Source organism: Rana temporaria, chromosome 9, assembly GCF_905171775.1.
Source record: "Rana temporaria chromosome 9, aRanTem1.1, whole genome shotgun sequence".
In the NCBI taxonomy this organism is placed as follows: Eukaryota; Metazoa; Chordata; class Amphibia; order Anura; family Ranidae; genus Rana; species Rana temporaria.
Genome location: NC_053497.1, coordinates 129,750,652 through 129,778,029, shown reverse-complemented (window position 1 = coordinate 129,778,029; position 27,378 = coordinate 129,750,652). Strand labels below are relative to the sequence as shown.

Here is a 27,378-nt window from a genome sequence, read left to right as displayed (position 1 = left end):
TGTATTGATGAGCTTCCCACTTCTGACGTTTAATACTGTACTAGGCCGATCGCAGGATAGTGTACCAACATGATAACAGGGTGCCGTTATAATTTCCTCCTTCAATTTATGATTACTGAAGCTCTTATATCAATCATCTCTACGAAAGTGTCCCAATATCCCCATATGTATTCTGAATTGGAACAGAAAAATAAGATGAGCTGCTGTGACATCACTGGACTCTAAATCCACCAGTTTGTTTCTATAATTCTGTTCTGCCAATTATCGCAGGCTGTACAGAGGACTGAAACACTATTTCTTGCTCCTTGTAGAAGGCCTCCACTTAACACCGTCTATTGCTAGAGGGATCTTTTAACTCTGATTTAGGTTTAATAATTTATATAGTGCTGTCAATTTGTACAGCACATATATTGTACCTTCGCATCAGGCCCTGCCCTCAAGGAGCTTACGAAATAAAGTCCCTAACTCACATTCATACATACACATACTAGGACCAATTTAGACAGAAGCCAGTGAACCTACCAGCACATCTTGGAGTGTGGGAGTCAACCAGAGTACCTGGAGGAAACTCACGCAGGTACAGGGAGAACATGCAAACTCCAGACAGGTAGTGCCGTGGTTGGGATTCGAACCAACAACCCTAGTGCTGTTAGGCAAAAGTGCTAACCACTACATTTCTGTTAATATTAAATAATTGTTGTAGACCCATGACTCTGTTTACCAGATTTACAAGGAAACCTTTTACTTTAGTGTATGGGTACTCAGCAGCATATTATAGTCTTGTCAATGTTTGATATACATCACAAAACCGTATAGGGAGACTCACAATGAAAAAAAAAGCAAAACTCCCATAGTGAAACCCATCATGATATAACAAATATTTATTTTAACATGGCTACAATTACCTTCATACAACACAAAAGGCAATTGTTTTGTATAACAGAAGAGTAGCAGGCTGTTGGCTTCAAACGCTACCGCTGGTAAGCGATTGGGCGTGCGTGATGTCGTCAATGGTAGGCCACTCCTTGATGCATTTCGACATTAATGAGACATCTTCAGAGACTCATTATCTTTAATATTAATTATTATTATTAACGCTATTAAGATTGAGTTCCATTTTGCATATGGACACTTTTTATGTACAACTGAATGTTACATATTGTTGCACTATTTGTAGCGCTGCTTTTTTTTCTTTATAATTTACTAATTGGTATCACGGTTTGCTAAGTGGCTTCTATTTTTTTCTTATTTACACCGAGCACAGATTTTACATTCTTTTTATATCAGTGTTTGATATACAGTACATGTAAAACCAGGACAGGACTGGAAGAGGTCTGTCTACAATCTGATACCAAAGAAGAACAGCGCCAAAGAATGTTCAAACTACCGTAAGATTGCACTCATATCACACGCTAGCAAGGTTATGCTGAAAATTCTACAAGCTAGGCTTCAGCAGCATGTGAACCAAGAGCTACCACAAGTCCAAGCTGGAAGAGGCAGAGGAACTAAAGATCAAATGGCTAACATTTCCTGGCTCATGGAGAAAGCAAGGGAGTTCCAGAAGAATGTCTATTTCTGCTTTATTGACTAATATAAAGTCTTCAATTGTGTGGATCACAACAAGATGTGGCAAATACTGTAAGAAACTGGGAATGCCAGACCACCTCACCTGTCTTCTGAAAAACCTGTATGCAAGTCAAGAAGCAACAGTTAGAACAGGACATGGAACAACTGACTGGTTCAAAATTGAGAAAGGAGTGCGGCAAGGATGTATATTGTCACCCTACTTATTTTACTTATATGCAGAGTACATGCCAGGATCGATGAATCACAAGCCGGAATTAAGATCGCTGGAGAAATAACATCCTGAGATATGCAGACCATACTATACTAATGGCAGAAAGTGAAGAACAACTAAAGAGTCTCTGAATGAAGGTAAAAAATGAGAGCGCAACAGCTGGCCTGAAATTGAACTAAGATCATGGCAAACGGTCTCATCTTTACTTGGCAAACAATGACAGATTTTATCGTCCTAGGCTCCAAGATCATGATTATAAAAAGCAGAGACATCACCCCACCAACAATGTGCTGTATAGTCAAAGCTATGGTATTCCCAGTAGGAACACTTTGGCTGTGAAAGTTGGACCATAAGGAAGGCTGAATGCAGAAGCATTGATGCTTTTGAACTATGGTGTTGGAGAAGACTCTCTTGAAAGTCCCTTGGACGGCAAGAAGATCAAAACGGTCAATCTTGAAGAAAAGCAACACTAAATATTCACTGGAAGCACAGATCTTGGAGCCTAAACTCAAATACTTTGGTCCTCTGATGCGAAGAAAGGACTCATTGGAAAAGACCCTGATGCTGGGATACATGGAAGGCAAAAGGAGAAGAGGATAACAGAAAACAAGATAGATCGCATCATTGAAACAATGAATGTGAAAGCCTGGCACGCTATGGTTCATGAGGTCACAAAGGGTCGGAAACAACTGAACACACACAAATCTAAAATTGTCCAGCTTGATGTAAATAATTATATCCATGTGTTTTAATGTAAAAAAATATTACAAAATATATTGTTATACCTCATTTATGCAAGGACAGCCATATTTGCCCCTTTAATTCATATATTTTGCTTCCTGCTTTCTAGTATTATGCATGATGGTTTTGGTTCACTTGGGCTTCTCACAATGCAGGTCTATGAGTCGGCCACCTCAGTGAAAACCATTCACTCCCTATCCTGTCAAAGCAGCTGTTAAGCAGATGTTAAGAGCTTTGTGTCCGTGAGGGCTCCCTCCAGTGGCTAATCTACAAATCTTTATATTTAATACATTAACAAAAAATATGGACTAGAAAGTAGGTAAAAATACCCTTTAAATGATTGTGCTCATTGAAAGTACACATAGCGTTCCATTTAAGGTGCACTTTCTTTTTTCTTTAGATTCAATACTGCCGTGGTCGAGTGAGGACCCCTGGTGGGCCGGTAGATGTCCTGGAAGACAGGCTGGGTGAAGAAGGCATTCGCCAGCCAGAGAAGGGGTTATGTTTACTGGTAAAGGATGTGTTGGGCAAACCATTAGACAAGACCGAGCAGTTATCAAACTGGGATAAGAGGCCACTTCGGGAAGATCAAATCATCTATGCAGGTACCTTGCTTTGTCACAGAGCAGTTCTTACTAATGCATCTCACCCACTTGGATCTTCCACACATCGTACCGGCTTTCCATAATATGCAGCACCTTTAATCTCTCAGAATGGAAATTCTTCTTTTTGCTATAAGATTATTGAAGGGACTTAAAGGAATAAAGACAATGATAAAAAATATGGAAGCTGTCATTGCTGAATGCTCCAAAAATGCTAGTTAATTGGCTATTATGTTAAACCAGTGTCTTTAATTCTCTCCAGATAATTTAAAACTCAGCTGTAGGCAAACCGATAAATGCACAGTTAATTTTTTTTTATGTGTGTATATGTATGTATATATATTATGTACACACTCAATAAGGAAGTTTTTTTTGTTTGTTTTTTACCAGCCAAACTAGTTGTATTTTTCTGCTAAAATTTAGACAGCCACCCTACTTGTCGGTGATATAAAGCTCAAGAGGGAAAGGGCCAAGCTTGACCTTGACAAGAAAAATCATGATTTGCATATATCTTCCCATTCCTATATTTCTGAATCTAGTTTTCATTGAAGTTGACTTCAGCTTCTGCAGGATAAAGCTGGCCATAGATGAAGCAAAAATTTTGATGCACGTTTGGCCTCTCCTGATCATCAAGTCTGTCAAAACAATCAATTTCTTCCAAGCTGATTTGCCAGTCAGCAGCTGCAGCCACTGAGTGTATTCTGACAAAACATTCTGAGAGTCCCCGCTGTCAGAATACAATGTCTTAGCAAAGAGGATTCCTCTATCTACCTCAACTGTAAAAATATGATCCATCTATGGCCAGCCCTTCTTTAAGACAATGGATCCTAACAATCCTTGGCTTAAAGAGATTTAAGAATCTACTAGGTAACTATATCTCCACTCAAAACAGAAGTAATATTTAAGGGTGGACTTGCACTTTAGGATGAACCTGTGCTTTTCCCATGCAGGATAAAATTGACAGTTCATTTTAATGGTGGCCACACTGGCAACTTAAACTCGCATTACGTTTGGCCACGAGAAGCAAATTCCTGGGACATCAGGGTATGTGATTCACTCCCCTTTCTTACATGTGACAATACTGGTGCTTAGTGATTGGACCAATACTGTCATACGTGGGTGGGGATAGTCCTCATCCCTATGTAAGTTTTAGGCCTCATGCACACTGGATATTTTTGCAGCTGCTGTTGGGTGTGTCTGGCATTTGTTTTTTTTTAATTCCCTGCCCTGCATGTTAGCCTATGGCTCCATCCACACATCGACGATTAGTGTCAGAAGAATTTAGAGCCAGGAAAAAAAAAAAAAACTCTGCCATTGCGTCCAGGAGTAGCAGAGTTTGGGCAGAAATAACGCTTGACGCTTGTAAACGTGCCTAAGGCTGCATTCACACCTTAGCGTAGGGCGTTCGGTCGTTTTTTCGGGCGTTTTTTTTCGCGCGTATTCATGCTTATTTGCGCGTTTGCATACAGCGTCGTGCAACGTTTTTGTACTTCGGCGTTTCTTATTTTAGCCAATAGGAAAAATTATCATCTTTTCATCACTTGTTGCTATGTTGGTAGATTTTTTTTAATCTTCTGCATGGGCGACAAGTTCTATTGATTAAAGAGACGAAACGCCCATAGCAAACGACCGTTGTCGCGCGATACGCTCAATACGCGCGTTTCCCATTACTTTCTATGGGGAAAAAAAAACGCTCAAACGCCGCTTTCGCGCGACAAAAAAAGGTCCAGGGCTTGTTTGAGCTTCGCGCGACAGGCGTTTGGGCGTTCAGGCGTTCAGGCGTTCAGGTGTGAACAGTCACCATAGGGAATAATGTTAATTCTCCCCTCTGGCGTTTGTGAGCAGTGCGCTTCAGGCGTAAAAACGCCTAGGTGTGAATGGGGCCTTAATGTGTGTTAACGATGGGCGCATTTAGTGCTTGAGCATTAAATAATTACAATGGCCAGAATATTTTTTTCTGGCCAAAGAAATTAATTCATGCCAAAGCGCTTGGCTCCTAAAAATGCTCCTAAGCATGTTAGACACTTGTACAAGCATCAGGTGTGTTTTCTATGTAAAAACGCTGCTGGCTTCTAGGAGAGTTAAAAATAAAATCATTTTGTGCATGAGGCCTTAGACTGAGTCTTGTTGATTAAACGGGGTTCCCTTTCTTTGCTTCCAGCAGAGTAATGGGGTGACAAGTAGTGTGGGCCCTCCATTAAAGAGAACATGTCATGTTCCTCTGCACATGCTTAGCACATAATTGCATAAGTATAGAGCTTTCCTTATGTACCCTTAAGTGTCATACACATAATCCCATTTTATGTCCATAATTGTCTGATGGACGCGTTGTGTCGGATGATCTGACCGTGTGTATGCTCCATCAGACAATTGTTGGCTGAATTAACGACAACAAATGTTGGCTCTTCATGCTCACCAACTGTCTGGCAATAAATCTGTTACATCGGTTTATCCGATCGTGTGTACACAAGTCCGTCCAACTAAAATCCAAAGTACAAACATGCATGCTCAGAACCAATACTAAACATCGGACAACGATGGCAGAAGTTGCCCAAAGGGTGGCGGTAAAGAGCTGAAAAAACACCTGATTTGGTGAATGTTGGCTAAAAATGCTCTGCCGTGGGTATGCAGAACAAGTTCAGGGCCAACGCCCTTCAGACCCAAATCCACGGAAAAGTCAGATGGAAGTCCGATCGTGTGTACGAGGCTTAAGAAAGGGAAGATTCATGAGAAAAGTGGGGATATTTAGAGTGCCTACAAGACTATAGTAAAGAACATATTACATTTGTTAAAAACATGCATTTATTATATCCCAGTAACTAATGTATTCATAAAACATATCAGTAACTGCGCACTTCACTGGCTGGGTGTCCAATGAGAATAACCATATGGAAGATCGGGATGAACATATTTGGCCTATCTTGAGGCTTCTTCAGGATCCCTTTAATGATTGATAATAAATTAAGGTTGCAACTAGACACAACTTCAACCAGATAGGCTAATCTTTACATTCTCTATACCAGTTTGGTTGATATGGGAGAAATTTAAAATTTTGGTGAGACGTTTCTTTTGGCTCGTTCTTGATACTAATGACTGAGAATGTTTCACACTGGATTTGATCCAATACTGATTTGTATCTATGGTTGGCATATACTTCATAAATCTATCTACATAACATTATCATATGGGTAGAATTTATGGATTAGCTTCATTCCATCCTATGTCAAATATGTCTACATATGTTACTGAGTACAGATTACCCCAACCTGGCTCAAGTTGTCTAGCTGCACCCTTGATGTATTGTCAACCATTAAAGGGATCCTGAAGAAGCCTCAAGATGGGTGAAATGCATTAATCCCAATCTTCCTTAGTTATTCTCATTGGACACTTAGTCAGTGGAATGTGCAGTTATCAATATGCTTTTATGAATACATTATTTATTTTGAAATAATAAACGCATGTTTTTATTTCAATATGTACTTTGGTATTGTCTTGTGGGCACCCTAAATATCATAATTTTTCTCATGAATCTTCCCTTTCTAAGGGTACATGAGGAAATCTCTATACTTATGCAATTTTGATACTTTTTGGGGATATAGCCCGACATATATAGATGAAATATCCCACACAGAATTCTAATACGAGTGCAGCGCGGTTTTGCGTTATTTAATTTATTTTGCCTTAACTAGATTGTATAAGCTGCCAGCTTCCCATTTTCTTGTCTATTATAAGAATAGATTAGTTTTAGGATCAGTATTTGTAAATGTCGTTCAGTCACACCTGTCTAACAGACAGCCAGGTGCTTTCCTTGAACGTTCATGGTTGTTTGGCTATGTACAGTATCTGCGTGGCTTCCTGTTATTTGTAATCACTTATTTAAACTGGAACTCCAGACCAACATGAGGCACTGGGAAAGGGAGTGTAATGATACGTTCACAGTCCTGTAAGTGGACAGCAAGCTACAGTTGTGAATAATGGTGTCACCATGAGAGTTGGGCTTCAAATGTGCGTTTTTGGCAGTAGATGGTTTTTTCTACAGTCATTAAAGTGGAGTTCCACCCAAAAATGGAACTTCCACTTTTTGCAATCCTCCTCCCCCTCTGGTGTCACATTTTGGCACCTTTCAGGGGGAGGGAGGAAGCAGATACCTGTGTAATACAGGTATTTGCTCCCACTACTACCCGTCTTCTGGGAAACACACAGGTCTCAGAAGACAGCAGGGACCAGTGAGGACGCGCAGCATGACTTGTGCATTTGCAGTAGGGAACCGGGAATTGAAACCTTGCGGCTTTACTTCCTGATTCCCTCACTGAGGATGGCGGCGGGGGCAGCCGAGAGCCAAGCGATTGATCGGCTTCGGCTGCTGACATCGCGGGTGCCCTGGACAGTTAAGTGTCCATTTATTAAAAGTCTGCAGCTGCAGTATTTGTAGCTGCTGGCTTTTAATATTTATTTTTTTAGGTGGAACTCCACTTTAAACTCTCCATCATGTTATCCTATGTGTCCATGCACACATAGGCTGTTATCGGCAGTTTTGGGCAGTGGCGTTTTTGAGCAGTAAAAAATAAAACTGGCAGCTTCCTTACTCATTTCAAAAATGGAAATAAAAAGTTTTGTGTATGATGACACTTTAAAAGTACATCTGCTAAAGCCTATTAAACTGACTGCATTAAATAGTCAAGGTTATATTTTAGCCACCTCCTGCCCGGGCCCTGCAAATATGCAGCAAAATGTCCTGTGTATAATCCGTCCAGACACTAAAAGTCTCTCATATATACACATCTTCATTTTCTGTCCTGCACTTTTAGAAAACTTTTGGCAAAAAAATGCATTTTCAAAAGACTCACTATGCCTTTCCAAACTCGGGTTAATTTTTGTGGTTTTCACTGTCCTGGTACTCCAGGGCCTCCAAAAAATGAGAAATGAGATGCCTAATTTATGTGTAACACTTTATATGCTCCCCTCTATTTATATAGGCCAGAGGTCTCCAAACTCCAGGTGGCCGGACTGTGGTCAGTGGGGGCAGAAAATGTCCTGGCGTTAGTGGGAGTAAACCATGCCCATTGGTTTCAATGGAAGGAATAGTGCCCCATCATTGGTATCAGTGAGAGATATAGTGCCCCCTGATTGGTGTCGGAGGGATGAATAGTGCACAGTCGTTGGTGTCAGGGAGAGAAATAGAGCCCCATTATCGGTGGCAGGAACTGTGCCTCACTTGCTGACAGTAGGGGGAATAATGCTCTAAGGGCCGGATGAAAGCAAGCAAAAGGGCCTAATTTTTGTCTTCAGATTTAACAAAATCATGTAGTGCAAGGGCCTGCCTGAATGCATATAAATTTAAACTCTTAACATTTGACCTTATATTATATGGTTTTGGTAAATCTGAAGACAAAAATCTGCAGAAAATCTAATAGTGTGTATGGGGTCTTGGACAACAACTGCGAGTGGCATTAAAGTTGTTGTAAACCCTTGGGGGAAAAAAAAACCTGCAAGATACTAGCATAATGAATTACTTGCCTTACATCGAAGCCCCCAGAGAAGTCCTCGTCCCCCTCTCCAGTGGCGACATCTCTCCCGGGGGTTACATGCGGGTAACTGCATGGTCACTGAAGCAACGGCACATATGACATTGTCACATGCAGGGGACATCTAAACCTTACAGGTTTAGGAGATATCCTGGGTAGCTACATGTAAGCCTTATAATAGGCTTACCTGTAGCATAAAGTGGTCTGTAAGGGTTTACAACCACTATTACCATTATAGTGCAGATGCAGTCTTCCAACCATTCACATTGTGGCATTATTAAACTTTTACAGTAAACCGCAATCATTTACTAAGTAGTGCCTGTGATTCCTTTTGCATCTTTTACATCTAGCTGCCGATGCCTATTGCTTGCTGGAGGTGTTTGAGACCCTGCTTAACAGCCCTGAGAAGTTTGGGTTAAAACCAGATTTCCAGAAACTGCAGACCAAAGGCAAACCAAAGCCTCAGCCAAAGATGGAAAGATCGCCACAGAAGACGCCAGCATCACCAAAGCAGGTATGGGACTGAACCAGTTTAGGAGATCACACTTCTAGCCAAGGACATACTGTCAGCCCTTTTATATCCTGGTCCACTAGTCATGAAAATACCTTTATTTTTACTCACAGGATGGGACCCATGTCTGCCTGAATACAGTGATGCTGTTGAATAGTGCTTGCATCTGATAGAATGAAGTCACTGTTAGACCGATAACTTTCCACCCAGCTCAGGTGGTGGTGGGGATTGCAGGGCCATTTGGTGGAAATTTGAGTCTTCTATGGGAACCCTTGCTCATTTTTTTTGTTGGGTTAAAAAAAAAAAACTCCTTTGTTCATCTATATATGTTGCAAACTTGATTACCTGCTGCTGTTCTTAACAAATGTAATTACCCAAAAATCCCCATGTCGCTTGGCTTACACCAGGGCTGTCAAGCTCAATTTCATTCCAGGACACATCAGCATTGTGGTTGCCCTCAAAGGGCCAGTGGTATCTTTAAGGCTATGTATCCACTTTCTATCCACTTAAATTTTTTTATGTATCTACTTTTTATCATATTTAATAATTGCCTCTGCATTTGATTTATTACTGGTTATAGTAACTTTAAAAAAATAGTTATTAGGTGAGAGCAGCTTTTAGGAGTATGCGGCATACAGACTGTAGAGTATAGGAGTGCGCTACATAGAAAGTGCAGAGTTCAGGGTTGAGGAGTGCACAATGTATAGAGTTGTAGGGTTTAAGGGTGCACAAGCTGCCCATATCTCACTTCCACCCCTCCTTCTTGGCTCTGACCTCTGCACACATCTCCCTCCACAGCCCTCGTCACCCCCCCAAAACTTCCTCGCATCTCACCTACCTGGTCCAGCTCTAATACCAGTGTACGATCAGTGTACTAGTCTAGCAGCATACACAGCTCCACCTCACTTTGCAGGTAGATCGTTTGCCAGCATCTGTCCGCACCGTGAGTGTGTGCAGAGATCTGTGAGAGCCGAAAAGTAAAGCTGTCCTTGTAAACAGAAGGCTTCTGTGTTTACAAGTGACAGTGGGGAGCAGAGAACAAGCCCTGGGTGCAAAGGCCACATGACATGACCTAGCGGACCAGATCCGGCCCATGGGCCTTGCATTTGACACATGTGGCTTACACTAACCTCCTGTTGCCCCACCAGAGCATAGTAAGATGCATTGTTATTCCTGGTATGGGGAAGCATGTGACTTTCCTATTCCTCTCAAAATGCAGCTGAAGATGCCTGCCAGTTGCCAGGCCCTAGTCACGTGGGAGCAGGAGGAGTATACTCTGGGCCCCTTCCTAAACTCCACCCAGTCAGATTAGGAGCTTACACACAGCTTTCCCTACCAGGCTCCTGCAAGCGGCAGGGGGGCAGAGGTGCAATCTACATAGTGGTACTAGGTCTGTGACTTGAAAAGTATTAAAGCTGAATAATCACCGTACATCTAGGAAATGACTGTAGCATTTCCATAAGGAGGCTAGCAACCAAAGGGTTATCTGTAGACAATGCTGCATAACATTAAATAAATAAATGTAAATGATGACATACACAGAATACTAAAATCTCCATTCTATATATCATCTTAGAAGCTGGAAACACGAACAGATGAAGCGAGAAGCAATCCTAGTAATAAGCCTTTGTCCCCCAGAGAGTTCCGTGTCATCTGTGACAACATGCTGCAGGGACTGGGACGCTACTTGCGCTGTCTGGGCATTGATGTTCTAATGCTGGATAATGATGATGACCACAGGAGAGCTGCAGAGGTAAGTCAACTTTCAGATTATGTTTTATCTTCTTGCCACACATGTAGTTAAAGTGGAACTAAACCTAACTTGTCAAACTGTGAGCGGAGGCAGCTCTTTTTTGAAGAAGAGACATGCTATAGATCTCCTGCAATAATACACAGTTACCTGCCTGCTCAGTTTTTTCTATTGAATGTACATTGAGTTGCACATGCGCCGCTCAGAGTGCATTCCCGGCACACTCCAGCTGTGCCCGGAAATGACTGACTTCAGTGCTCATGTGTGAGGGTTGTAACCATTGCATCCCCGGAAGGTAGGGGTGAGTACATTTTGGACATTAGATTCACTTTAAATGTCTGTGATATTTTTGTCAGTTAAATATAACTGATATTTTTGTTAGAACACTATATGACCAAAGGTTTGTAGACATCTGACCATTAAACCTATAAGAGCTTGTTGGATACCCCTTTCCGAAACATGGACATTAAAGTGATTGTAAAAGTATTGTTTGTTATTTTGTTAATGCATATCATACTCCTCTCCATTGCACGGCTCGACTTGGACAGAGTGGTCCCAAACACCGTCTTCTGGAGTCGCTCGGCGCCTCTCGCGGCTCCTCCCCACAGCAGATAACCCCCTAGGATAAGTGCTCTCCCGGAGGGTCAACTTGCAGGAGCGCTCCCGAGTAATTCATTCGGCGTCCATAGTCGCCGAATGTATGAATCCGCCCCGCCCCTCGGCGCCATTGGATTTGATTGACAGCAGCGGGAGCCAATGGCTGCACTGCTATCAATCTATCCAATCAATAGCAGATAAAAAGTATTCTACTTTTAAAAGCCTTGGCACCAATATAAACAGCCTTGCCAGAAACCTGATGACTTCCCGAAGACGCGATTGGAGAAACTAGTTAAGGCTCCATGCATGCCGTCACTTGTGGGTTCGTTCTGATGTCACATCCGGCCTAAATCTCTATTGTTTCTAGTCTGTTCCGGCGGTGTAAGTTCCTGGAAAGGCTGTTTACATTGGTGCCGAAGAATTTTTTTGGTGGTCTGATGTTGTCATGCTCCTGGAGCGATTAAAAGATGATAGAATATCATCTCAGAATATCTACTAAGGAATGGTGTGATCTATTTGGAGGTTTATATGGCTAATTCCACAGCGCTTATTGACCTTTATTAATTTCGAGGTCACTGGACTGGCGTTGAGTGCACATTTTTTGTGGTGGTGGTGAACTACTGAAAGAACATCGATCAACTATAGAAGATTTCTTCACTTGGTATGGGGATTAATGCACACAATTTATGGACTTTTGGTTGTGTTAGTGTTATTTTTCTTTTTATAATGAATATGGAGTTGCAGCTTTAACAGCCTCCACTCTTCTGGGAAAGCTTTCTACACGATTTTAGAGTGTTTTTTGGGGAATTTGCACCCATTTAGCCTAAAGGACATCTGTGAGGTTAGTTATTGATGTTGGATGGGAAGATCTGTCCGTGTCCAGTTTGTCCAAAACTTGTTCAGTAGGGCTGAGATCGGTCTCTGTGCAGGCAACTTGAGTTCCTCCACACCAAACTGTGTCTTTTATGGATATTTTTCTGGAGCTGGCTTTGTGTTCCAGTCATGCTGGAACACAACTGCCATCCCAAAGCTGTTGTCACAAGGTTGGAAGTGCAAAATTATTCTAAAGCCCAGGTTTACATTTGGCCGATTTGGGGTGCGGCTTGACATGTCAAATCGCTTGCCAAATCGGCGGCTATTGCCTGCAATGGCTCTGTCCCAATTGGTGAGGCGCCATGCCGATTCCCAAAAATGGTTCCTGTATTACTTTTGGCGACTTTGGGGGAGATTTGTATAGACATTTGTGCAGGAACCCGCACAGATGTCTGTCAAATCGCCCCTGAAGTTGGACCGCATTGCCAGCTTGAAATCATGCGAGTTCAGCTGACCCGCAGTCAGTGTGAACCTAGGCAAATGTCCTTGTATTCTGGAGGCTTAGGCTGGCAGCACCCTTCACTGCAAAAACCTGCACTCAATAGTTTGGATAGGTCGCCACAAACCTTTGGCCATACAAGTGTATATTTATATATTTCACTTACAGCATTACCTTTTTACAACAGACGTTATTTATGTGATGTCACTTTCACCACCGTTCCAAAGAATTAAAGGTCTTGCATCAGGGTCTTTGTTACAGCTATACATCAAAACAATTGAAATGTACATATACCCTGACAATTAATTTCTCTTATTTGCTGTCTTTTGGTCTGCTAACTATACCATTCAAAATGTTTTTATATCTGATACCTGTTAAACTTGTCAGAAATTCAGAGCTGTCCTGTGTATACTTCCTGTGTTCTTTAAAGGAGTCGTATTAGCCCTCCTAGTTCTTATATTGGACTGCAATATAATTTCTGTCTATGTTGTAGAAAGAAGTGTGTTGGGTGGGTTTAGGTAGTTTAGCAAAAGGCAACTAGTCAGGAAGGACACCACTCAGGCCACAATTGTGCTGCATGTTGTCAGCCCACAACAGGGCATCTCTGGCACATCAACAGGTATTGTTTTTGTACTTGTTGCGGGATATACAGAGGGATAAAATATGATGAAATGAGCATGTATATATATATATTTTTTAATGTTCCTTTTTCTCCTGACACACTTTAAAGTGTTTTTCCAGCCAAAATGATTTGTTGGCCAAGAGCCACAGAAATGACCCTTTTATGGGTAACTGTTAATCAAGATCCTCTGATGTACAGTTAGACATGGAATCCTTTGTAGAGCCATTTATTCCAGCTTCCAAACAGCTGCTTTCAGTGTGCTGGTTATCATTCATGCAACACATGAACAGGGCTTTTGGATCAGATATATTCTGCAAGGCTATCCCTGATCCATCCAAAATGTTCACTTTGGCTGCAGTGGGGACAGGTTAGAACCCAGACAGTTTATACTTCCCTCCTTGGGCCTGTTGTGGAAAACGTCCCCTCACCTCCTGTCCTAATGACACGTTGTCACCATGTTTCTATGTAAAACCAAAGGCCTTAAAATGCTAATTTAAAAAAAAGATTTTCTCCTACGCCTTCCAGGACGGCACACCAGAGAGATAAGGGCTCCTCCCACAGGAAACACAATCAATTGACAAGTTTGTTATAAGTTCCCACCCCTCCCCTTGCTCCTCAGTATTTTGATTGTGTTTCTCCCGAACACAGCGGCACGTTTGTTGTTTTATATTACCTGGAGACGGTGAAGTCGAAGGGTACCCCTGTTGAGGCAGGTTCAGGGAGGCCGGGGAGAGCTGAACTGACCTGTTGGCTTCGGTCGCTCACAGGTCGCCACAAAGACAGGCATGGACGCTCTGAGCTGTGGTGAAAAAGCCATCGTCCCTCTGCACAAAAATCCGCCACGCTGCTAACTCTTCTTCCTGGGGGGGTTTGCAGAGGAGCATTGCGCTCCAGACCTCGTTCGGAGGTACAGGAAGCGCGTCACCGGAGAGTGGGCGTTCCCTACACGGCAACCCGGAAGTGACGCCTCGGCGTGGAGAGCAGCGTGGAGCGGTGGGGTCGGCGGCGGATAAACCCTGCGAACAGGTACCGGCAAGCCAAGGACCCAGTCAACCTCCTCATGATGGAAGAGGAAGGGAAGACTAGCGCTGCGGCTACCAAATCCAGATCGGGGGTCGGTGAGTACTGTCCCTCCTGGAAAGGGAGAAAAGGGGAGAGTGAGAGTTCCTGAGTCGCAGGATGCAGCTGGTAACGGCTGCCTTCCTCGTTCTCTCTCTCTTTTCTCCCTAGTACAGCCTGCAGCCCTGAAGTGGGAAGAAATAACATGGTTGTTTTTTTATTATGTTCCCTCTCTAACAGAATCTCCCGGTGAAACCCAGGGGGCCTCTGCTCAATCCTCAGCATCTGCTAGTGGTAGTTCCTCTAAAAAATGTGGAAACTGTAAAGATAAACTCCCAAAATCCTATACCAAACCCTTCTGCCACAAATGTATTAACCAGTTGGCTGGGAAGGAGGCAGCTGCTATGATGAAAGATTTTCTCTTGTCAATGCAGTCTGAAATGTTGGCCACAGTTAGAGCTCTCAGGGAGACAGCTACACAAGCAGCCACAGGCCCTAGCACAGAGGAACCGGCCCCTAGAGAGACTTTGATTTCTCAGGGAAGGCTAGTTGCAGGACCCAGTACCCCTTTCCTATCCTCTCAGGTCTTTTCTCATGATCTGGAGGAAGAGGAAAGTGAGGTCATGAGCCAGGTCACTAGACATAGCTCAGAGGGTGAGGAGGATAGAGACTCAGTCATGTCTCAGGATGAAGGAAAATTGAAAAGATTCCTCTTCTCAGCAGAGGACGTGGACAGTCTCCTTCAGGCAATCTATGCCACTGAAGAGATTCCAGAGGTTCCTAAAACGACCTCTGCACAGGATAAGGTGTATAGGGGACTCAGTGAAATACAGGATAGAGTCTTCCCTCTCCACCAATCTCTAAAAGAAATAATCCTACAAGAATGGAAATATCCAGAAAGGAGACTAACCACTCAGAAAACCTGGAAACGGAAGTACCCGTTCACCCAATCAGTTGGGGAAGCTTTCTTTAAACTTCCAAAACTGGATGCGGCCCTGTCTCAGGTCACTAAACAGTCAGACCTCTCATTTGAAGATGCTGGCAGTATTAAAGATCTAATGGATCGCAGGGCCGAATCACTCCTAAGAAAAGCATGGGAGGCTAACACAGCTTCTATGGCCCCAGCATTAGCTGCGACCTGTGTAGCCAGGAATGCAGACCTATGGGTAGAGAAACTGGCAGAACACCTCGGCCAGTTTACAGAGTCAGAGGAAATCTTGGGGTCTCTATCTTTGATAGGAAAAGCTGTCGCATACTTGGCTGATGCCGCTTTGGAAACTGCCAAAGCTTCAGCCAAAACAGCGGCCTTGATTAACTCGTCCAGGCGAGCTATCTGGGTTAAAGCCTGGGATGGGGATGTCACATCAAAGGGAAAACTGTGTGGACTCCCTTTCCAGGGTTCACTTCTGTTTGGCCAAGGATTGGATGATGTCCTAGCTAGGTCTTCAGAAAAGGGAAAGAAATTCCCTGTGAAACCTAAGAAAGATGGGTTTAAGAAGACTTTTCGAGGCCCCCAGGGGCAAAACAAGCAGAAATATAAAAGAGAACCCAATAGGCGCTGGTTTTATGGCAAAGGGAACAAAAAGAATAACTTACTCTTTCCCTCCGCCAAGGCTGAGGCTAAACAGACCAAGTGACGCCAAGGTCAAGGTAGGGGGGAGGCTGTCCCAGTTTGTACAACAGTGGGAAAATATTTCAGACAGTCCCTACATACACAAGCTTATAAGGGATGGGTTCCGCCTGGAATTTGTCACCTTTCCCCCCCCTATGATCACCCTCACGCAGCTCCCCAAGGATACCCTAAAAAGAAGGGCCCTCTTGGAGGGGGTTCAGGAATTGGTAGAACAACTAGTAATAACACCAGTGCCAGTAGAACAGCAATACCGGGGGTTCTATTCCCACGTGTTTTTGGTTCAGAAACCATCAGGAAAATTCCGCCTGATAGTAAACCTAAAAAAACTAAACGGATTTTTAGAACAAAAGAAATTCTCCATGGAGAGTATTTACTCAGTAAGAAAGAACCTCATGAAGGAAACCTACATGACAACCATAGACCTGAAGGACGCCTATTTGCACGTGCCAATTCACGTGGACCATCAGGCCTTTTTTGAGGTTTGCGGTGGTGGTAGGGGAGGAAATCTTTCATTGGCAGTTCAGGGCACTACCCTTCGGCCTAACCTCCAGCCCCAGAATCTTTACAAAAATTCTGGCAGAGGCAGTAGCATTCCTACATCTTCAAGGAATATGCCTTATACCATACCTGGACGATCTACTGATCTCCGGTCAGACAGAGTCACAGGTTCAGAGGGATACCAACAGGGTGATGGAGTTTTTAGAAAGCCTAGGCTGGATTATCAATTTAGAGAAATCCTCCCTCATACCAGAACAGGTAAAAAATTTCCTGGGCTACACTATAGACTCCAGGCTCCAGACGCTTTTCCTGCCAGAGGAAAAAATAAAAAAATTAGTGTCAGGAGCAGAGAATCTGGTGAGATTCCCCAGACTTCCCAGGAGGTCAGTTATGAGAGTGCTAGGCTTAATGTCGGCATCCATACCAGCAGTAGTCTGGTCCCAATTACATGCAAGGATGCTCCATTTTTTCTTTCTGTCCTCTTGGGACAAGAAGAAGGAATCCCTGGATCAGGAGATTGTACTCACCCCTCAGGTCCTCTCATCCCTAGAGTGGTGGACCAGTCACCAAAACCTAAGGGAAGGTCGACCTTGGGCACAATGGGATCCGGTAAAATTGACTACGGATGCCAGCACATGGGGGTGGGGTGCCCACTTGGGAAAGAAAAAAGCCCAAGGAAGATGGTGCTACCTCTTGGCTCATCAATCTTCCAATACCAGGGAGCTCAGAGCAGTAGGAGAAGCTCTGAAGGCCTTCCAGCAAGATGTCACAGACAGGGAGGTCCAGGTGAGCTCAGACAACGCTACAGTAGTGGCCTACCTGAATCACCAAGGCGGTACCAGATCCGGTCCCCTATTGGAACTAACCATGGAAATTCTGGGTTGGGCAGAGAAAAATGTCACCTCCATCTCAGCCATACATATAAAGGGGACAGACAACATAGAAGCGGACTTCCTCAGTCGCCAACAATTAAGACAGGGGGAATGGGAATTGAGTCCCGAGGTCTTTCAGGCCTTAGTTCTTCAGTTTGGCGAACCAGACATAGATCTGTTCGCGAACCGGAAGAACAGGAAAGTGAACAGGTACTTCTCAGCCTCGGTAGAACGGGATTCAGAGGGCCTGGACGCGCTGTCCCAGAACTGGCATTTCAAAATGGCCTACGCTTTCCCACCCCTGGCGCTAATTCCGCGGGTACTCCAGAAAGTCAGCAAGTCCCCCGGTCAGGTCCTCCTTATTGCCCCATGGTGGCCAAGGAGGACATGGTTTGCGAACCTGAGGTTCATGTCAGTAGCAGAGCCTCTGAGACTCCCAGCCAGGACAGATCTTCTCAGACAAGGTCCAGTGTTTCACTCGAGACCAGAGTTCTTTCAGCTAACAGCCTGGTTAGTGAGCGCCAGATTCTGAAACAAAAAGGTTGTTCAGAAAAGGTGATTGATACTCTCCTTACAAGTAGAAAGCCGGTCACTAGAAAGATCTACTCAAAGATATGGAGAACCTTCCAGACCTGGAGTAGAAAAAGACAAAAGTCTTCCCAGTCGGTTCCGGTTATCCTGGATTTTCTCCAGGATGGAGCGGACGCTGGGCTTAAGGTTAGCACCCTGCGAGTACAGGTAGCGGCCCTCTCGGTGTACCTGGATAAAAGATTAGCGAAGGACGACCTAGTTAAGAGGTTCTTACTAGCTAGGGAAAGAATGTCCCCCGTCCTTAAAAGCTTCTGTCCACCATGGGACCTTACTAGGGTATTAGAGTCATTATCTATGCCTCCTTTTGAACCTTTAGAGAAAGTTTCCCTTAGGTTCCTTACGTTAAAATTAACTTTTTTGTTGGCTATTACTACAGCCAGGAGGGTAGGAGATCTGCAAGCTCTGTCTATGAAAGAGCCTTTTCTTAGGGTGCAACCAGACAGGGTCACTCTTAGGGCAGATCCCTTATACCTACCTAAAGTAGCATCCTTACTCAACAGGACGCAAGAAATGATATTGCCGTCCTTTTGTTCAGAACCAAAGAACGAGAAGGAGTTTAAGTTCCACTGTTTGGATGTAAGAAGATGTCTTCTTATATATTTAGATAGAACCAAAAGTTTCAGGAAATCTAACCATCTCCTAATCCTCTATGGTGGGGTCAGGAAGGGATTACAGGCCTCCAGTCTCAAAATGGATTAGAGAAGCTATTACAGAGGCTTATCAGTGTGCAGGAGAACCAGCTCCACTTAATATCAAAGCTCATTCAACCAGATCTCTGGCGACATCTTGGGCGGAGAGAGCAGGTGCCTCCTGGGACCAGATCCGTACTGCGGCTACCTGGTCAAGTCATCACACCTTCCTGAAACACTACCGTGTAGAATTGTTGTCACAGCAAGACCTGGCTTTCGGTCGGAAGGTCCTCCAAGCTGTGGTCCCACCCTGAGGTAGGCCTGAGGTCCTTTTATATCCTCTCTGGTGTGCCGTCCTGGAAGGCGTAGGAGAAAACCTACGTTAGATCTACCGGTAACGGTATTTCTACGAGCCTTCCAGGACGGCAGGCCTACTACCCACCCTATGTGAAGAAAGGTAAGCTATATGCTAAATGGTAAGTACCGATGGGGTGCCCCTTGTGAACCAGTTCAAGATTACTTTATTAAATACTGAGGAGCAAGGGGAGGGGTGGGAACTTATAACAAACTTGTCAATTGATTGTGTTTCCTGTGGGAGGAGCCCTTATCTCTCTGGTGTGCCGTCCTGGAAGGCTCGTAGAAATACCGTTACCGGTAGATCTAACGTAGGTTTTTTTTTTCATGTATAGCCTTTAAAATGAAACAAAATTGTGTTTTTTTTTCGTGTCATAGATCGCCAGACAAGATGGAAGAGTCATTTTGACTTGTGGACTGCCCTACCAGACGGTGAGAAGATTTATGGGTTTATTTTTTGAGAAATTTATTCTGAACAGATTATAAAAATTTAAAGGTGACCTATTGTGGTTTTTGGTTGGTCCATTTAATTACTAAACCCAGCACCCTGCATTCACTATATCTGGTCTCCCACAGTACACAGAACATGGAAATGCAATTATTTTAGTAAATATAAACTGATAAATAACTTTTCTCATCAGCAGTATATAACAGCCTTGTGACTTCTATCAGTTCCTAGTAAACCTTGTAGGAGGAGTTTTTATTATCCCCTGATGCCCTGTACTGGTCACCCTCCCAAGAAAAAAAAAACCTCTAGCAATACACACCAAACTGAGCATGTGCAGCCCTTCCACTGACTTTGTAAATATCTGGTTATTTTTTTGGAGACAGTGGAGGAAGAGGAGGATCAGAGAGACAGAATCAAACAGCCTTTATACACAAGGCAAAGGATTAACCCCTTAGGTTCCACAGTGCATATAACAAGCATGCTTTACTGCATATTCAGACTGATTTTACTGTTGTGGGTTTAGTAACACTTTTAAGGGGTTGTATTAGAAGTAAACTAGGTTGTAAAGGTTTGTTTTTTTATTTTCTAAATAGGTTCCTTTAAGCTAGTGCATTGTTGGTTCACTTACCTTTTCTTTCGACTTCCCTTCTGAATGTTTTTTTCTTTGTCTGAAATTCTCACATCCTGTTTCTCCTCAGTAAGCTTGCCCCCATCATCCGAGCCGTTCTGGCTGGGGGTTAGTCAGCCAGAACAGCTTACCGAGGAGGAACAGGAAGTGAGAAATTCAGACAAAGAGAAAAAAACATTTAGAAGGGGAATTGAAGGAAAAGGTAAGTGAACCAACAATGCACTAGCTTAACGGAACCTATTTAGAAAATAAAAAAACAAACCTTTACAACCCCTTTAAAGTCTAGTACACACAATGAGGTTATCGGACAAATGATCATCAGGTTTTTTTTGCATGCTAGTCTCATAGTCCTATTTAGAAAATAAAAACCTTTACAACCCCTTTAAGTTTCTCAGCTATATTTTAGCCTTATTTATGTTATTTGCAAAAAATCCTTAAATCGGAACTTTACCCATAACAACTTGATAAAAAATAATGTTCATTAACATAGAACATACATTCCGCATTAATACTTATGCTACCAAAATGAGTATGTGTTGTCAATTACTTTCTGCATTGCTCTTGTTTCTTCCTCCTGGAGGCTGCCATTTTGCTAAAGCCCAGAGCCCCTGAACAGCAGCAAATCATAACATGGAACTAACCTCAACGATTTAAAATAAGTTACATTCCTGGAATGCTGGGGTTTCTAACTTTCACATTTACTTGTGTTTTCAACCAAACTGTCAAACCATCAAATGACTGGTGTCATATCTGATCACATGTTGTCGTGTAAATTCCACTATACGCTACACGTAATCCATTTCACTTTCACCCTTTTGGTATAATGCATCTTGGTAAACACCTATTTCCTGTATCTTCCCAAGTAAACCGACATAGTCACCGTCCTCACATCCTTGGCTCCACAGCTCGACCAACTGACTCTGGAGCCTCTCTGTTCTGTTTATTTAGAGTACTTGACAATAGAGCTTGATGATTTCACAATCGGCCAATCAAGCACAGGCATTCCTTCAAACAGGAGGAGTTGTACAAATCTCAACCAATGAGCAATGACTAGGGGAGTCTTATGGGCGTGTCTGGGCAGGGGCAGTGTGTATGATTTCCCGCCCTTTGTACCTGTATGCCATCATCTTCAACTAGACTAAGAAAGCTGCATGGCTGGCCCTTGGAATCATGGACGCTCTCCCCGACCATAACAATTCAAAGACTCCCGTTTTCACCATTGGCGTGAATCCTTTGTTCAGAGAACAATGCATACCTGGATTATACTACCGTTCCTGTGGATAGGAGATTATCTGCAGGGGCACCCTATGCCCCCCCCCCCATTGTGTTGATCAGGCACGCAGGGGCGACAAGAGCGTACATACCCTCGTAACCGATAATGTCTTTGCAGAGTGAGCACATCCCCCTCAGACGAGGGGCCCTTTGCTGGTGGACATATCCCCACTCTACAAACACTTCTCTGCACCCTCAGGAAGCTTTAAACTACCAGATGGAACTCAACCAGCGTCAGTCTGCCCCAATCAGTTCTTTAGAGCGGGCTGTGGGAGAACCAACACTGGGAGATACTGTGACAATACATATTAAATACATACAATTCCACAACAATATGCAGCACCATGGCAACTGCAGATCAAACCGAGGCTAAGATAGCAGCTTCCTTGGCCTCTACAAATTCGGCAGTTCCTAAAAATAGAGGGCAACTGAGCATGTGCTGAGCAGGTGGGTGAGACAGTGTATTACTGCATTTTTAACTTACCTTTATTGTTTTACATAGCTATACCTGCAAAAGAGGCCAGCCTGAAGTGATCTAGCAGGACATTTTCTGACTAGCGCGCCACTTTACAAGTAAACGGGTGCTTCCGATTGCAAGTATGTGCAGTGCATGCTGAGCTGCCTAATGAGAGAGCCCAGCACTAGCTGCACAGTTTTTGACAAGTCTTGCAGACTGAAGATGGTATTATTTTGGCCAGTAGAGTAGTAAGAATGGGCATTCGTTATTTGAGCTAGACTCAAATTCACTAACTGGAGGTGTCTGATTGTGTTCAGATATTGTACTATACATCCAAAGAAATCCCAACAAGTTGCTACTTGGACTTTACACAGGACTGAGGACACTTTTTTCACCCCTATATGATGCTATTGGGGACCCCAAGTGTCCAATTACCAAGTTGTTATATGGCTGGAAAAGAGTAATGTACGCCCTATATTTTGAGACACTGGGTATTTCTTTGTTCCTGGCACTCAATCAGAGCAGTTGGGGAGCAAAAGGAACGTGAATATGTGCAAAAGGGGATGGAAACAGTTAAAGTTACTTGCAGCTTAGTCCTGCATGGTTACAGGTTTACGTATACAATGGGCAAAGCACAAATTTACTTATAAATACTCAGTTTTATACATAGTATTTTCTCTGACTTTCGCAGCTTCGCTCACAAATTGGTGAAGGGAGATGTTTTTCCGTAGACTGCTCAGAGAAAGCACGACAGCAAGCAATTAAGGTCCTAAAACATTTTAATGTTCGAGTCACCCTCTCTGATGTGTTTAGTCGCTGCCAGGTAAGGTTTCTGCCAGTATTTATCAAAGTTATAATGTTATGTACTCCCTAGGAACATCTGGTGTTCTTGAGGTTCCCCCTGGTGAATGTAAATACCCTTTAAATTGTGTGTGTGTGGGGTTGCCAGGCTTCACAATGTGCTGTCATTTTTCTGGAAACCTCTTTAGACCCCTTTCACACTACTGTAACTTCAAAGTTGTGCGATTTTGCTACGACTTTGCGACTGTGATTTTGATGCGATTTTTGCTGTGATTTCAGGGAATGCCTGTGTACCTCGCACCAAAGTAGTGCAGGGACTACTTTGAAGTCGGCACTACTTGAAGTCGTACTAATATGAATGATTTTCATTGGAAATCATGGGGAATGACTTGTCGTGCAACTTTGCAGTCCCAAGTCCTAGGGCAAAAGTGTGAAAGGGGCCCAAGTCATCAGAATATTACTGTACACTTTATTTTATTTTTGTAAAATAGTTCTAGTTACTTGAAATGCTTTTTATCTTCAAGCAAGCAACCAAATACAAAATTGAAACCCATACTACGGGAACTGCTTTGCCTGCAAAACCATTTGCAATTCTGCGAAGCCAGTTTTGTGATCCAGGCACCCCTGGACGTGCTTCCAGGGAATAGGGAACTCAAAGTAAAGCTCTTCTCTTTAATTTCAAGGGTTTGCTTTAAATGTGAACAAAACAAGCACAATGCTTATATTGCCCGAACACCTCTTTCATGGTATAGACTCAGAGAAACAGGGGCATCATTTAGACTCTCCTGGCTTTCCAAGCGTTAAAAAAATAAGAGGAAAAAAAAAATAAACAATGCAGGCGAAAGCTGCGCTGTGAGCAATATATCCAGTCGCCAGGCTGACACGAAATGTATTTTTTAGAACACGTTTTTCTGGTTTGTAATCCAAACTGCATTGTTCCTCTACACTCGAAAGCTGAGATGAAAGCAAGAGGCGCTCACAGGAAGCAATGACAACCATTGTCTGATTATTATTTATTTAAACCTTTTTTTTTATACGTATATTTTTACAAGAAAAGATAGATTTTGATGGTTATCTGGCGTTCAGGTATGAGGCATAAATAACATGTGTAATTACCCGCATGCTCAGCGCTAAGTGGAATTTACCAAGGGTGTGGATCGGATCCTATGCACAGACTGGAGAGACCCCCTCCTACAGAGTGCCTGTAGGCGAGAAAGACAATCCCTCAGCCTGACAATTACTTACAGTTAAAATATAAAAGACCTGTGTCCCTCATGTGCAGCCTTAAAGAGACCCCACCACCAACTTATAAAATTGCAGGTCAAAGCACATAAAAATAAAGTATTTGAAATTCTTAAGTGCAGCATTTTTCCTTTCCGCAAATTATTTTTAATAACTTTCAAAATGCCTTAGAACTGCTAGAAAATGTGACTACTATAAGAACAGTCCATTCCCCAGAACAGTCCCCCTCCTTGCATGTCATAGCCCTCTCCTCCTTTGGCAGTACCTAACTACTCTCTGTGCTGGTCCAGCTCCTCCTCCAGTGCCATCATCCATATACGAAAATAGAAGGTACAATGTAAATTTTGTATTTCTAAGGGGAGTGCACAAAAAATGCAGCAACAAGGGGGAAAAACACAGTGCACTTCCCGGCGCCAAAGGAAATTATTCACTTATTAATGAGATACTGTTAAGTAGAGGAAAGAAAAATAGATGATATATATATTTTTTATTGTATTTTTTATTAATATCAGAAAATACCAAACACTATGATATGATAAGAAAAAAATTGTATATATATTACAGCAGCTGTTTAAAATAGATGAGGATTCATCTATCCAAGAATATAAAATAGTATCAAAAACATATAGCCTAAAATGGTTATAACATGATAAAACAGCGCTAAGATGGATAAAGTCCAGTGTAGTTAATAAATGTTGGAAAAGTCCACAGGTAAGTGAAGAGGTACAATTCAGAGTAGTGTGAGAAGTGCTTCAAGGAATGGTAATACACCCTCCACCGACTTCCAATCTTCACCGCGCAAAAAGTGAGGCACACTTCCCCTCTGGGGTTCACACTCACCAGACAGCAGGTAAAACAGAGCCTTATAAATAAATCCTCCTGATCAGACCTCCAACCTCATTCCAGAAACAGCAAAGGTTTTTATTCCAACTCACGGATCATAGAAAAACAAAAGCACCAATATAGTGTAATTCCGTTTTAATGTAAAAGAACCCGTGTAACAACACCCCGCTTCCTATCTACGTACATTAAAACAACTGTAAAAGAGCATAAAAAGAGTGTAGTCACCGCTCTCCTCCGCACACAGGGGGTCGCGCTTGTGCTGGATGCACGCTGCTGGAGACGCCTGTCCTGGTTGCGATGGTTCAGTGGTGGAATGCACTCCTAACAGTTCCTGGATACGCCGTCGTAGCCACGCCCTGATGCGTTTCGTCACATCCGACTTCAACAGAGGGCGTGAATTACTTGTAATTAGTATTACCTAAACCTAAACTAACTATTAAGCCTTAATTCCCAACTTAACCTTGACCTTTAAAGGGTCAGCTCACTGAAAAAATTATATTTTCCCGGGCTTCATATATGTGTTGGACAGTCCAACAGAGATAGTTCCCAACATTGTTCCTGTCCACCTGGGTATCCTGGATGTTCTCACTCACATTTGTGTGTTCGGCTCTTCCTGTTTCTATCATGCAAAATACATACAAATCCAGTAGGGAAAGGGGAGACCCCTTTATAATGGCCACAGCAGGCGTTAAGACTGAGGAACCTAGAGCAGAGATCCCACCAATAGTCTCAGAAAAAAATAAAAAACTGTCTGTTTTTTTTAACCTTCCAGCATCTACCAGACACTAAAAGAAGAGTTTTGGTGGATTGACCCTTTAAGATCAGACACTTAACTCTTAAACCAAACCTTGACCTCATCCATAATGCTATTGCTAACTAGTACCTTTCTCATTGGATGCTATAGGTTTTTAAGAGCACATTTTCCTGTGCCAAGATTCACCAGCGGAGAGATATTGATGCCAAAAAAAACAACTATTTAGTAAATATGGAGTCAAACATTCTAGATCAGGCAGCACAAATACGGTACTTTTTTAGAGATGTACATTTTTATCTTGACTTTACACCTTTAAACAGACTTGAGAGAGCACATACATTAAAATAATGTATCCAGGCAAATGAACTCTTCAGGAATGTGCAGGGAAAGGACCATGGCTGACCCGTTTTAAAAGATGCATTTACCATATAATCATCTGCCTAGGGCGACACTGCTTGTGGGGAAGCTTTAAAGTTCAAGTTCACCTTTTCTCACAGTTCCTGTGTGCAAAATATTTTCTGTGAATTCTTTATTTTGTCATGGGGTTTAAATTAAACCTGACATGAAACTGATAAGTTCAGGATGAGCATATAATTACAAATTGCCAACGAGATTTTTTTTCAGCAAAAAACACATATAAAAATAATTGGTAGATCCAAAGATATAAGCAGCTGAAGTTACATGCAGATCTTGATGTGACTAAAAGTAAAGCTTGAGCTCAGCTGTGTTTCCATAGATTCCTCTCACGAGACACAAAAGGGGAGATTTACTAAAACTGGAGCACTCAGAATCTGGTGCAGCTGTGCATGGTAGCCAATCAGCTTCTAACTTCAGCTTGTTCAGTTAAAGGGGTTGTAAAGGTATTTTTTTTTTGCCTTAAATAGCTTCCTTTACCTTAGTGCAGTCCTCCTTCACTTACCTCATCCTTTGATTTTGCTTTTACATGTCCTTATTTTTTATGAGAAATTAATCTTCACTTCCTGTTCTTCTGTCTGTAACTACACACAGTAATGCAAGGCTTTCTCCCTGGTGTGGAGAAAGCGTCTTAATGGGGGCAAGTGGGAGTGTCAGGACGCCCACTAACACACAACTTTCTATATCTGCAAAGTAGAAAGTGTCCTGACCCTCCTGCTCGCCCCCTCCCCCCTCAAGAGGCTTTCTCCACACCAGGGAGAAAGCCTTGCATTACTGTGTGTAGTTACAGACAGAAGAACAGGAAGTGAGGATTTCTCAGAAGAAATAAGGACATTTGAAAGCAAAATCGAAGGATGAGGCAAATGAAGGACGACTGCACTAAGGTAAAGGAAGCTATTTAGGGGGAAAAAATACCTTTACAACCCCTTTTAACTACTAGCCGACCAGCCACCGTCATTATACGGCGGCAGGTCGGTTCTTCTGGGCGAGAGCCCGTAGCTATACGTCCGCTCCTCGAGCGGCCACTAGGGGCGCGTGCCATTACTAGTAAAAAAAATATATTAATAAAAATACCCCCTATTTTGTAAACGCTATACCTTTTGCGCAAACCAATCAATAAACGCTTATTGCGAAAAATAGGTAGAAGAATACGTAACGGCCTAAACTGAGGGAAAAAAATGTTTTTTTATATATTTTTGGGGGATATTTATTACAGCAAAAAGTAAAAAATATTATTTTTTTTTTAAATTGTCGCTCTATTTTTGTTTATAGCGCAAAAAATAAAAACCGCAGAGGTGATAAAATACCACCAAAAGAAAGCTCTATTTGTGGGAAAAAAAGGACGCCAATTTTGTTTGGGAGCCACGTCGCACGACCGCGCAATTGTTAGTTAAAGCGGCGCAGTCCCGAATCGCAAAAAGTGCT

At 42.8% G+C, this 27,378-nt stretch overlaps 1 protein-coding gene across 1 annotated transcript in view; it reads left to right on the top strand.

Moving 5' to 3' along the window:
• EXD3 (exonuclease 3'-5' domain containing 3) overlaps window positions 1–27,378 on the top strand; it is a 439,907-nt gene that overhangs the window by 194,622 nt on the left and 217,907 nt on the right. Inside the window, exons 16-20 of the mRNA XM_040324501.1 lie at window positions 2,940–3,144; window positions 9,017–9,180; window positions 10,754–10,930; window positions 19,473–19,526; window positions 22,591–22,722. Of these exons, the coding sequence (XP_040180435.1) occupies window positions 2,940–3,144; window positions 9,017–9,180; window positions 10,754–10,930; window positions 19,473–19,526; window positions 22,591–22,722 (732 nt within the window). The remainder of the gene's footprint in view (window positions 1–2,939; window positions 3,145–9,016; window positions 9,181–10,753; window positions 10,931–19,472; window positions 19,527–22,590; window positions 22,723–27,378) is intronic.